Consider the following 12,905-nt stretch of genomic DNA (forward strand, 5'->3'; position numbering starts at 1 on the left):
ATCCCTGACCACTGGTCTTGTTAGCTAGGGATAATGGGCGTTTGAAGTCAAAAACAGGGTAGGACCCGAACCAATGGATTCCAATTACAAGAAAGGAGATTCTGACTCAACATCAGGAAGAACTTTCCCGACAGTAAGAGCTGTACAGCAGTGGAATTGACTCCATCTGGAGGTGGTGGACTCTCCTTCCTTGGAGCTTTTTAAGCAGAGGTTGGATGGTCATCTGTCATGGATGCTTTAGCTGAGATTCCTTCATTGCAGGGGGTTGGACTAGATGACTCTCGAGATCCCTCCCAACTCTACAATTCCATGGTTCTATGCCATTAAGAATGCGAGACAGGCAATTACTTACGATGGGTAATGTCTGGTGGGCCATAGGGATCAGTCATGTAAATGGTGGTGGGCTTCCCAACTTTTAAATAAACTACGTCGGATGTATTCTTCAATATTGCTACTGCTTCTTCATGTGTTACTTCTTCTAAACAGTAATTATTTACCTAATGGGAGTAAAGAGATGGATGCATTAGGCTGGTCACAAACTAAAATGCTACCCGTTCACATGCTAATCAAGGAATTCAATATACGGTGCCAATTAGATTATTACAGGTGAGAAGGTTTACAGCTTTAGAGGAATTCCCATTTAAAACTCAGAAGCCCCTGGATAAAGAATGATGCTTGACTGCTTGGATTCTAATTTCAATGGCTTGTGTACAAGTTTCAAAACGAATATGGTTCCCTAACGTCCTTTGCTAATCACAGGACAGCTTGGTTTATTGAATGAGACCAGGACGGCAATTTGAACGAGAGAACACTGATGGGATCTCGAACTATTTCACTGCAAGATGGTAAAGCTTTGCAGCATGCACGGGCAAATTGTTCTAGCACTCATATTATAAATAGATTCTGCTCTTTATACACCAAATGGATGCACACACAGTGCAGTGTTACAAAAGTTGTGTGCCGCTCCCACTCTCTGGGTGTCGAGGTATTCCTGGTACAGTGGTACCTCAGGTTACATACGCTTCAGGTTACATATGCTTCAGGTTACAGACTCTGCTAACCCAGAAATAGTACCTCAGGTTAAGAACTTTGCTTCAAGATGAGTACAGAAATTGTGCTCTGGCGGTGTGGCAGCAGCAGGAGGTCCTATTAGCTAAAGTGGTGCTTCAGGTTAAGAACAGTTTCAGGTTAAGAACAGACCTCCTAAACGAATTAAGTACTTAACCCGAGGTACCACTGTATTGAGACACTGCAGAGCCTGTTGTAGTTTTAAGAAATATGGTTTATTCACGTATTTACACCCTTGGTCTGCATGGAAGGAGCCCAGAACTTACAGCATGGTGCTTTCAAGAGGGGGTTGTCCCCCACAGCATTGCAGCCAGCCTGCCCAAGATGGATCCCAGTCTCTCTCTCTCTCTTTCCAGCAGCCCTTGCTTCAGACCACAGGAGCCAACTCCTAGGGGCTGTGGAGGCTTCTGCCCCCATATTAAAATATCTGATGGGCATTCCCATTCAAAGTATGTGTGTGCAGAGCATCATGTGATCAATTATGCAGGGCGGGGCTTACCTGGGCCCCCACAATATTTCATTCAAATTGGCACCCCTGCTCAAGACTCCCTTTTCCTGTTACCTCACACCCAGTTACCTTCCAACCTTCACACCTCAGGGCAAGGGGGAAGGACAGTTCTCACGTATTGCCAATGGCCCTCGGTGGCCCTGTATTGTTTCTTAACGGCCCTAGCTTGGCCAAGTCCTTTTGCCTAGGCTAGCCTAGGAATTCCTCTGCACCTTGTATCTCTCCCTTCACACCCCAAATAATCAAAATCCTACCATTTCTATGGGTTTAGGGGTGCCCCCTCAAAAATATACAACAGCAGCTTACAATATTCCTTTTCATTAGTTCATTGCACTTTCCTCCAAGGAGAAAAAGTCAACATACATGGTACTCCCTCGCTTCCCTCTTTTATATTAACAACAGCCCCGTGAACTGAGTTAGGCCAAGGGATTGTAACTTGGTAGAAGGTCCTATGGAGCCAGCGAGGTGCCTTCAGCTATTTGGGACCCATCCCTGATCATAGGCCATGCTGGCTGGGGCTGGTGGAAGTTGTAGTTTCCAACATCTGTAGGGCAACTCATTGGCTACTCCTGGCCTAGAGAATGGTTTAACTCTGGGTGAGACTAAGCACATTTGGACAAAGTTTCTGGATGAGAGCCTGCAAGGGATCCCCCCAACTTGGCTGGTCTCAGCTGCTCTAGGGAGATGAGGTATATATACCGGTAAATCATCCCCCACATTAATTCTTCACTGGGTATTTTTGTGTGTGGTGTGTGTGTGTGTTAGATGCTGGCCATTTTAATCTAATCTAGAAGATCTTCAGTCTTCCTCTCAAGAGCCCCTCCAAGCAAATTTTGCCCGAATTCAATAAAATCAAGCCGCCCGAATGTTGGGAGGAAGGAAACAGCGGAAGAGCAAGCAAAGAGTTCCGGGGAAACGTACAAATTTTATTTAGATTTCTGGCTCAAGTGGAAAATTGCCCCCTTTACATCTGCCTCTTGGGATTTGATTGGATTGTAACTGAGAGGGAGCTGAGTGCCGGTTTTGTGCTGTGGCAAAGTTTTGCCCTTTTGAAAAAAACACACAACACTCTTGAAAATCATTTCTGTTTCTTCACATGCCTGTTCAAGTACAACTGTAGTGAGTGTTCTGCAGTGAACACCTGTGAACCGGGGAGCTCTAATTGGCCTATTGGTGCTTATTCAAATGGCTCTTTTGAAGCTCCGTGATTTGGAGAGCTCTAAAACTGAAGCAGTTCTCTCCCCCCTCCTTGTTGTTTTTTTCTGAAGGCCTAAAAATTGCTTTAAGATAGTGAGTCTATTGTTCCACTTAATTGTCAATGCATTGTCCCCCAAAGGACAGAACTGAATGGGCTACAGCTGCTGTCTAGGTTCAGCAAGGGAGAGAAACACACACAAAAAAGAGTCAATTATATTTATTTATCTTTTATAGGAAGCTAAGATGCTATCAGGCCTGGGAGTATCGGGTTCAACAGGTCAGTGAGTTTCCTTCAAATCAGGAACCAAAATGCAAACATACACACAGTCTAGCAATGGACAAATCAGTCAATTTCAGTTTCTCATCATTTCTAATAGTTCAGTTGTAAATTCAGCTCTAAACATTTGTTCAGAAATTTGTGATTAAAAAAAAAAACCCTCGTGAAAATTTGTCAGCATTTTAGTGCAAATTTCTGTGTGCACTGTTGCAAGCAGTTTCGATCAATGTACACATTTCTGCAAGCAACTTTCCTTAATAGAAAACATCATTTTCACTAATATATGTGCTTTTACGGACACTTTTCCCTGAGAAAGTGCATTTTTGAAAAGTGCATTTCGGAGTTGTGGAGGTTCAGTTCACATACTGGCCTGAGAAGTGTGAATTAGGTGGTTTTTTCATTAAAAGGCAAATGGAATCAAATCTATTCCCCATCTCTAAGAAGGAGGGAGCAAAATTATATGGAAGAGGGAAAAGGAGGAAGGCGGATTTAATTGGTCTGAACCAGCGAAATCTGTCCAACTCAATCTGAATATGTATTATATTGCACCATCCAACTGCACATAAAAGCTTTGGCATCAGCTTCTCACCATAAGAAGCCTGTCTCCAACTTGCAACCTCCCGTCCTTCTGCGCTGCGCCTCCATCAATAATTTTAGTAACATAAATACTGTTGTCTCCAGGAATGTGCTGATTCCCCACACCTCCGGCGATGCTGAAACCCAGACCTAGGGAAGAAAATGGAAAAGCTTTCTTCAAAGCGGGCAAAGAACATTTGCTGAGCTAATGTACAGGGAGATCTGGGCATGCGGTCGTTGAACGAAAGGTAAACATGAACATTCAGGGCTGCCTCGTCTTGAGTTAGCTCCACATGGAGTAGAATGCAGTAGAAGCAGGTTCTGCAAGCTCCTCTAGTCTTGTTTTTTTAAAGAAATGTCCTATTCCCCACAAGCAATCACACCAGGCTCAATAAGCTCCCGCTTCATTCACAAGCAGCCAGGTTTCTTACTTGGCACCTGCGTGAACATTTTCATTTTCTGAAAAGCGATTCCAGTGACAAGGGGAGAGGAGACGTAATAGCAGATTTTGGGCCCGTAATTTTTATTTCATGGCTATTCTCTTTGGAAAGAAGGGATGTCATAACACACTGGCATGATTAGAGATGGCTGCAATTGGAAATATATTTTAACAGGAAAAAAACCCCTGAACTATTTCTGGAGCTCTGTGAACATTCTGTAAATTATGGCTTTCTGTAAGGGGGGGGGAGTGAAATGAGCTCCAGTTAGCAGGGTGGTTAAAATAAAGCACCATCTCATTCCCTAGGGAAGAAACGGAATTATTTTCATAATCACGGAGAGATTTCTCAAAAATAAAAGCGCACATAGTTTCCCCATTTCTATTTTCAAAGGGTTGGAGCAGTTGTGGGATCTCTTGGCACATCCAGAGAGCTTTCTGCCATGGTCCCAGCCCTTCCTTGGTCTTCTTCTAACACACTTGCATATAGAACAGGGATAGGCAAACTTGGCCCTCCAGATGTTTTGGGACTACAATTCCCATTATCCCTGACCACTGGTCCTGTTAGCTAGGGATCATGGGAGTTGTAGTCCCAAAACATCTGGAGGGTGGAGTTTGCCTATGCCTGATATAGAACAACCCTGTGGGCAAAGCCAAGGACACAACTCCTTCCCGCTCACTGTACTTTTCCGTGTATAAAAGTAAAGGGACCCCTGACCATTAGGTCCAGTCATGGCCGACTCTGGGGTTGCGGCACACATCTCGCTTTATTGGCCGAGGGAGCTGGTGTACAGCTTCTGGGTCATTTGGCCAGCATAGCTAAGCCACTTCTGGCGAACCAGAGCAGCACATGGAAACACTGTTTACCTTCCCATCGGAGCGGTACCTATTTATCTACATGCACTTTGATGTGCTTTCAAACTGCTAGGTTGGCAGGAACAGGGACCGAGCAATGGGAGCTCACCCCGTCACGGGGATTCGAACTGCCAACCTTCTGATTGGCAAGCCCTAGGCTCTATGGTTTAACCCACAGCGCCACCCGCGTCCCCTTTCCATGTATAAGACGAGGTTTTTTCTACATAAAATCAACTCAAAAATTGGGGCTCGTCTTATACATGGATAGTGCAGAGTGGGGATGGGGGATTGGTTCCTGTCGCAAGCAGCAGATTATCAGCAGCGACAGCGCTGATTATTGGTGTCTGTGACAAGGTCAAATTGCTGTTCCTGCAGCAAATGGGCGGTTGATTGGTGGCTCTTGTCAGCGAGCAGGCACAAAAAAGCTCAACAACTCTGGGCAATTTCCCCCCATTTTCTGAATTTTGAGTCCCCACCAAATAGTCTTATACACGAAAAAAAATATGGTAATTGATTGTAGGGAGGGAGCAGCCCCTTGTCTACACTGCATATGCAAAAGTAAGAGAGAATCTAGGTGTTTTGAACCCCCTGGACTTGTGCAACTATATATTGCTATATTCTTTGGGCCAACACAATGTCTGCATGCATGAGGGTTGAAGGCCTTGCACGACGCGGCTCCAAACATTAAATAATAACAATAAGAGTAACCACAGATAATATTATTAATATGAAATAAAAAATTTAATTCTGCCTGTGCCTAGCATACCACGCCTTTTTTAAAAAAAGAGAAAAAAATGTTTTCAAAATCTTGATGGAAGAAACAAGGCAGCATAAAAATGGGCATGACCAAGCAATTGCTATCATATTATATATATATTTCTTGGAAAACAGAAAATCCTGGAGCTACCCATCTGAAATTAAGCAGGGCCAATTTCCTCTCTACGGGCTGTCATGTCTCCAAATTTCATGCCCCGTGTGAAGAAAACAAGAAAGTTATGCCCCGTTCTGGTTTTGCAATGCAAGTCAATGGGATTTCTGGCTATTTTTAAATTTCCCAATCCAGATTTTGATCCAGGGCAGGCTAGAATTGGTCCAGCTTGATCCAGATCAGATCTGATCTGGATTTACAAATTGGGGCCACAAATCAAGGGTCTGTGCATAGCCCTACTATTTACCCTGCCCTTTGACAACCAAGTGGTATATGTTACTATAAAACTGACGTGTTGTTTTTATGTGGAAAATGTTTTGGATTTCACCTTTATCAGGACATACACACACATGCACATGATAGCTCGTGCCAATAACAAATTTACTGGTAGTTGGTCTCTAAGGCGCTACTGGAAGGAATTTTTTTATTTTTTATTTTGTTTCGACTACAGCAGACCAACACGGCTACCTACCTGTAACACACACACACACACACACACACACACACACACACACAAGTTCACCCTATAATCTTGACTGTAATTTCTTTTCACTGTTTTTAATATTATATTTTTAAACTGTAGGAATGCACCCCTGGTGAAGGGTGGGTAGGGAATCCAATCAATCAATCAATCAATCAATCAATCAATCAATAATACATTGCAATGATACTAGGGTCAGAACGAACTGTGAAGGAGGAACCTAAACATTGTGATTGGAGCCAAAACCAATTTAACAATCACAGGAAAGAAACTGTCCAAGGAAGAAATGAATACATGTCTAGGGCATGCTATCTAAACTGAAGTTGACAGGGCGGAATGATAGAGATTGTTCAGCATGAGAAGGAGCCAGCCTCTATATTTCTGCTGAGTGTCATTTATTCCTTCTAAATTGATAACCATAGGAATCAATTTCTGTCCAAAAGGAAAGGAGCATCATGACATCCTCATAAGAAGTTGGCAGGCAATATTCCGGCAAGCAAACATTTAACTGATAACGCCAAACCTGTTGACAAAGCTGCGGTCTTCTGGGAGGCGACCCCCTAACCTTGAACGTCTCTTATATGGCACATGCTTTTGAAGGAGCAACATACCGATCACTCTTTGAAAAACAATAAATAAGTGTGGGACTTCCATGAGTTCCTTTGGAAAGCCGTGAAGCATTCTGCTGATTGGATTAGATGGGCACCTTTTCACTCTTCCTCTATCACTGGGCCTAAATCAACTCTACCCACGGAAAATCAATAGTTAAAGGGCAGAAGGGCTCTTGTGTATTAATTTTTTTAAAAAAATAGTTTAGAGAAAAGGTAAGTAAGAAAGAGACATGATAGAAGTTTATATAATTATATGTGGCATGGAGAGAATGGAAAGAGAAAAGTTTTTCTTCCTTTCATAACACTGGAACTAATGGACACCTGGGACTTCCAGGGAGGAAGATAGCGGAGTAGACATCTCTTGTTGACTGTTCATCAACAGAGATAATTATGTGGTGATTAATGATAGACAAGCCATAAATCTTAGTTATCACATTCTCTCTGGGAAGAGAGAGGGAGCATGGGGATTACTCTCTGATGCTCTGAAAATGTTGCTTTCCATGCTGGGAGATTTAGAGTAGAGGAACTTCAATCGTTACGATTTTCTCTTTCCATTCTCTCCATGCCACATCTAATCCAATCAGCAGAATGCTTCACGGCTTTCCAAAGGAACTCATGGAAGTCCCACACTTATTTATTGTTTTTCAAAGAGTGATCGGTATTTTGCTCCTTCAAAAGCATGTGCCATATAAGAGACGTTCAAGGTTAGGGGGTCGCCTCCCAGAAGACCACAGCTTTGTCAACAGTTAAATGGCATTATCAGTTAAATGTTTGCTTGCCCGAATATTGCCAAAAGAACTCATGTAGTCCTGTCCATTAACTTCAGTGGGTCTGCTCTGAGTAAGACTAGCAATGACCACTGTCCTATGCCTGATCTAGCAGGCTGGTTCTTGTGGGTTGAGCTATGAGAAATGGATTGAAGAACTACGCCAGACATAAGTAACAAAGCATGAAGTTTTAGAACTATTTAATGTCAGGAACTCGGCCTACACTCGAGTAGGACCCTGACAGAGACACATGCCCAACTGGCATGTTCTCTCCTTCCTGGTCTTTCGTTCGGGAGCTTCATGCTTACAACCTTTCTTCTGCCCGAACATCACAGTGACCGATGCCAAACGACACCGGCACAGTTAGGGATCCGCAGAGTTTGTGCATCATGCGTAACAGACCTCAGCAACTCAGCATTTTGGCTAATCTACTTTATTTACATATAAACACACACGGAGCACTGCAACATGGCTCCCTCTCTCTCTAGCATCAGACAGCAAAGAGAAAAAGACAAAGGACAATAGTCCCACTTCACGGAACACAGTAACACAAACATCCTGTCTCCGTCACTTCCCACTCTGTGGAGTTAAAACATATACCGTCATGTGATAGACAAAAATCCCATGACTGCAATCATGGAGCAGGAATTCTAACACTTAAAACATTAAGGAAACAAAACTAAATAAAGTCCTGTGGCATTTGGCTGGCCATGACAAAGGCTGAGTGCTGGCCTAGATAAAACTTGTCTGATTAAGGGAAATGTTATACACACTATTCTCCTACAGAATTTATTCCTCTGCATTTTTCTGGCTCTGTGCTTATACTCTCTGCACTGGAGCATTAGCAGGTAAACTCCAATGGGAAATGAAACAGAATCAAAGTGTAGGAAACTGCAATTTATTCCAGGTCACTAGACCGATGGCAGCTGTCTCTTTTCCTATTAAGTTCACGCTGCATACTCAGTCAAGGGAGTGAGGGAATCATTTGCCCTGGAAAGATGAAGAAAAGTGAACCTATATGCCTGCATTTGAAATTTATGGTCACATAAGCCATGCAAAGCAGACGTTTAAAGACTTGATTGAGGTGTATGATTGCATTAGATTAGATTTAAACCTGGTGGATCTTCATTGTACTGAGGTTCAAACAGAGACAATCCAAGATTTCATCTGGGGGAGTGGTGCTCAGAATGCCAATTTCCCCGCTCCCCAAGACTAGGTCTGTTTAAAGTTAGGACTAGCCCTCTTCCACCTGGAATTTGCACTCTGTCACTCCAACAACTCAAATCTGGTTGCCAGTTTGTTTCTGGGCCCAGTTCAAGGTGCTCATATGGTTTAAAGCTCTAAATGACTCAGACCCCAAATATCTGAAAGACCACCTCCTTCCCTTAGGACACCCTTGGGTATTAACATTGGCAGATGGGGCCCTCTTGGTTGTTCCACTGGCCTCAGCAGCTGTGTGTGTGTGTGTGTGTGTGTGTGTGTGTGTGTGTGTGTATCTTCTGTGTGTCAGTCCCTAAGTTGTAGAACTTGTTCCTCACAGAAGTGAAACTGGAACCTATGTTATACAGCTTTCAGCGAATGCTGAAGACACACCTCTTTATCCTGTCTTTCGAAAGCTGAATTGCATTTTTTTTAGGACATCCCCTAAGTTTTGAGATTGTAAGTTGCTTCAAACCATTTTTAATGTGTTGTAATTGTTGTAACCCACCCTGGGACTTTAGGGTGAAGGGTGGGTGATTAATTAAAAGAGTAAGAACATAAGAAAAGCATGCTGGAACAGGGCAATGACCCATCTAGTAGAAGAAGAATTTGGATTTTATATCCCACTTTATCACTACCCGAAGGAGTCTCAAAGCGGCTAACATTCTCCTTTCCCTTCCTCCCCCACAACAAACACTCTGTGAGGTGAGTGGGGCTGAGAGACTTCAAAGAAGTGTGACTGGCCCAAGGTCACCCAGCAGCTGCATGTGGAGGAGCGGAGACACGAACCCGGTTCACCAGATTACAAGTCTAGCGCTCTTAACCACTACACCACACTAGTCTAGCATCCTGTTCTCACAACAGCCAACCAGGTGCCTGTGGGAAACCTTCAACGAGGACCCCAGCACCAATAACCTCTCTGCTGGCTTCCCACCACTGACACCAAGAAAGCAGCCGTATCTTAGGGAATATTCCCCCTCTTCCACAAATAGTCATGCAAAGATGGTGATGATGACATTTTGCATTATATCCCACTTTTCCATCAAGGAGATCCAAGTGGCATATGTGGTTCTCCCCCTCCTCATTTTATCCTCACACCAATCCTATGAGGTAGGTTAGGCCCCAGGTCACAGAGTATGTTCTGTGGCCGAGAAGAGTTGTGAATCGTGGTCTTCCAGGTCCTAGTCCAACTCTTTAACCACTCTGCCACACTGGAATTCCGCCCACCACAAATCTCACCCAGCTACACTTTCAACATGTGTTTTACTTAAGCAGGGCCTGCCAAACTCTTGTTTTGGGCAAGGTCTGGTAGAAACCATAGTTGTCACATTTCTATTGCTAGGAGTATCCCAATTTCATCACAGGGCTTGCATATGAAACCCTCCCTCTCTGAATTTCTCTCTGAATTTGCTGAGCATGCACAATTTTCAGTTTACGCCTCCTTGCTATGTGCATATATGTAATACTGATGAAAAACAATCAAGAGGAAATTGTGATCCTACTGCATGATGGCTCCAATATTCCTGCATAGAATTATGCATGCGGTGAATAAAGTGAACAGAGAGGTTCACATTCTCTCCTTGAACTCAGGGACACCCCATGAAGTTGAATGTTGAAAGATTCAGGACAGAAGGAAGAAAGGACTTCTCCGCATAGCTAAACTCAGATGCTCCAAGTGTCCCTATCTTCCAGGGACATCCTGGATTTACAGAACTGTCCTGGCTTCTGATTGATCCCGGAATGTCTCACTTTTCCTTAGGACATTCATATTTTCATCGGAGAATTGTTGGAGGGCAGGGACACAGGTGGCGCTGTGGGTTAAACCACAGAGCCTAGGTAGGACTAGGTAGGACTTGCCAATCCCGCCGGAGCGGTACCTGTTTATCTACTTGCACTTTGTGCTTTTGAACTGCTAGGTTGGCAGGAGCAGGGACATGGGTGGCACTGTGGGTTAAACCACAGAGCCTAGGACTTGCCAATCAGAAGGTCGGTGGTTCGAATCCCCGCGACGGGGTGAGCTCCCGTTGCTCGGTCCCTGCTCCTGCCAACCTAGCAGTTCGAAAGCACGTCAAAGTACAAGTAGATAAATAGGTACCGCTCCAGCGGGAAGGTAAACGGCGTTTCAGTGCGCTGCTCTGGTTCACCAGAAGTGGCTTAGTCATGCTGGCCACATGACCCAGAAGCTGTACGCTGGTTCCTTCGGCCAGTAAAGCGAGATGAGTGTCGCAACCCCAGAGTCATCCGCAACTGGACCTAATGGTCAGGGGTCCCTTTACCTTTTTTATGTGCTATTTTAATCAGTGCACATACGCACCTGTACAGATTGGAAACTTTGAAGTGAGGGGAGCAGCAACGCGAATAGAAAACTCCAGCAAACCATGAGCATGCCAGTACCGAAATTAATTTGAGAAAACTCTCCAAATTAAATTGGGAGGCTGGCAGAGTGTGGAGCACAGTCAACCCTCGGAACAATAACAATGAAATGGAACATGGGACATCTGCTCATCCCTAACTCAGGAGAGAGATCCAATGAACGCCCCACACTCTGTGCAATGCCTTAAATAGAATTGAACGCCGCAAGACGACAATCAGGGGCTCTACAGGATTGCATTAGTAACGGCATTTGAAAGTGGGCACAGTCTTTCTACATAAAATGAGACGTTTCTAATCAAACCACGCAATGCAGCTAAGCAAAGAATCAGACAATCGCCATGTTCAATTAGTCATGGGTGTCTGCTGCCAAGGGCACCCTGACAAAACAGAAAATGTGCACTTGCATTCTACAGAAAAGTGGGGGGTGGGAGAGAGAATGATTGAAATCTGAAGAGATAGACTGACCATTTCCAAAAAAGAGAAGTCAACCACATTGATTCTTGTAGTGAACAGGCTTTGGGGGGGGTGTTGAGTTGGGGGGGTGTATTTTCAAATTGGGCATGTGGGAAAAGGTCACTTTACAAAAAGAATGGGGGAAGGAAGGAAGCAATTGACGCAAGATCTGTTCTTGAAATATGTGTGCTGTTTAATGAAGAGCCCAAGATGAGCTCTGAGCCTTAGGGAAAAAACCAGAAGAACATGCTGCTCTGCCTTCTGTTCAGCCAACCAACTTTGCAATGAGTTGATGAAACGAAGGTCTCCTTAGAATGCCTTCACCCACACAGCTAAAATGTGTGTTTCTCCAAAACCATGGTGATTTTCTTCCAGTTGATGATGTGGAAAGCCTGGTCTTTTTCTCCACAGCACAGAAGTCTTTGTGTCTTTTGTCCCGGGACCCTAGGAAGTTGTCTTGTACCAAGTGGAGGTGCTTTTCTCAAACCTCTTCCATGGTTTCAAACCATGGCAGTGGCAACCCCAACTATCCAACTGAATGGCTCAGTCAATGCAGCATGAGACTTTGAATATCAGGGTTGTGGGTTCGAGGTCCACGTTGGGAAAAAGATTCCTGCGTTGCAGGCGGTTGGACTAGATGACCCTCGTGCTCCCTTCCAACTCTACAATTCTAAGATTACAGGGACTGTTAATTGGTGAAAGGAGGGAAAGTAAAGCTACATTATACTAAGATAAATTACAGGACTGAACCTTGAAAAGATGGAAAGGATTTGCTGAAATAGATAATCGATCTAGAATACAAAAAAGGGAGGTGTGAGGAGGTCAAGGAAATAGGCTAATGAAAGATAAGTAATGGGAAGATTTGTTGTATTTTTCTTTGTTTTTTCTTTTTTGTTTAATGGATTTTATTTTTCTGTTTTTTCTTCTTCTTTTGTAGCTTACCTTTTTTTTACCTATTGTGATGTGTTGTATTGTTTTTTGTTTAAAATGATGTTTCTTACTTCTTCTTTTTGTAACTCTTAAAACTTTAATAAATATTTTTTTTAAAAAAAAAAAAAGATTACAGACTTGCTGCTTCTGTGTCCCAGCAACCGCTGTCCAGGCAAGCAGCACTGATGCCTGCGTCTACAGGGTCGACTCCACCCTTTCACACATGCCCCTACTGCCATATATGT

At 43.7% G+C, this 12,905-nt stretch overlaps 1 protein-coding gene across 27 annotated transcripts in view; it reads right to left on the bottom strand.

Annotated features, from left to right (window-relative positions):
* DLG2 (discs large MAGUK scaffold protein 2) overlaps nt 1–12,905 on the bottom strand; it is an 891,570-nt gene that overhangs the window by 200,065 nt on the left and 678,600 nt on the right. For all 27 annotated transcript variants that reach the window (XM_053385482.1, XM_053385478.1, XM_053385484.1 and 24 more), the window contains 2 exons: nt 3,640–3,776; nt 353–497 (listed from right to left, as the gene is read on the bottom strand). In XM_053385482.1, the coding sequence (XP_053241457.1) occupies nt 353–497; nt 3,640–3,776 (282 nt within the window). The remainder of the gene's footprint in view (nt 1–352; nt 498–3,639; nt 3,777–12,905) is intronic.

Source organism: Podarcis raffonei, chromosome 4 (genome assembly GCF_027172205.1).
Source record: "Podarcis raffonei isolate rPodRaf1 chromosome 4, rPodRaf1.pri, whole genome shotgun sequence".
NCBI lineage: Eukaryota > Metazoa > Chordata > Lepidosauria > Squamata > Lacertidae > Podarcis > Podarcis raffonei.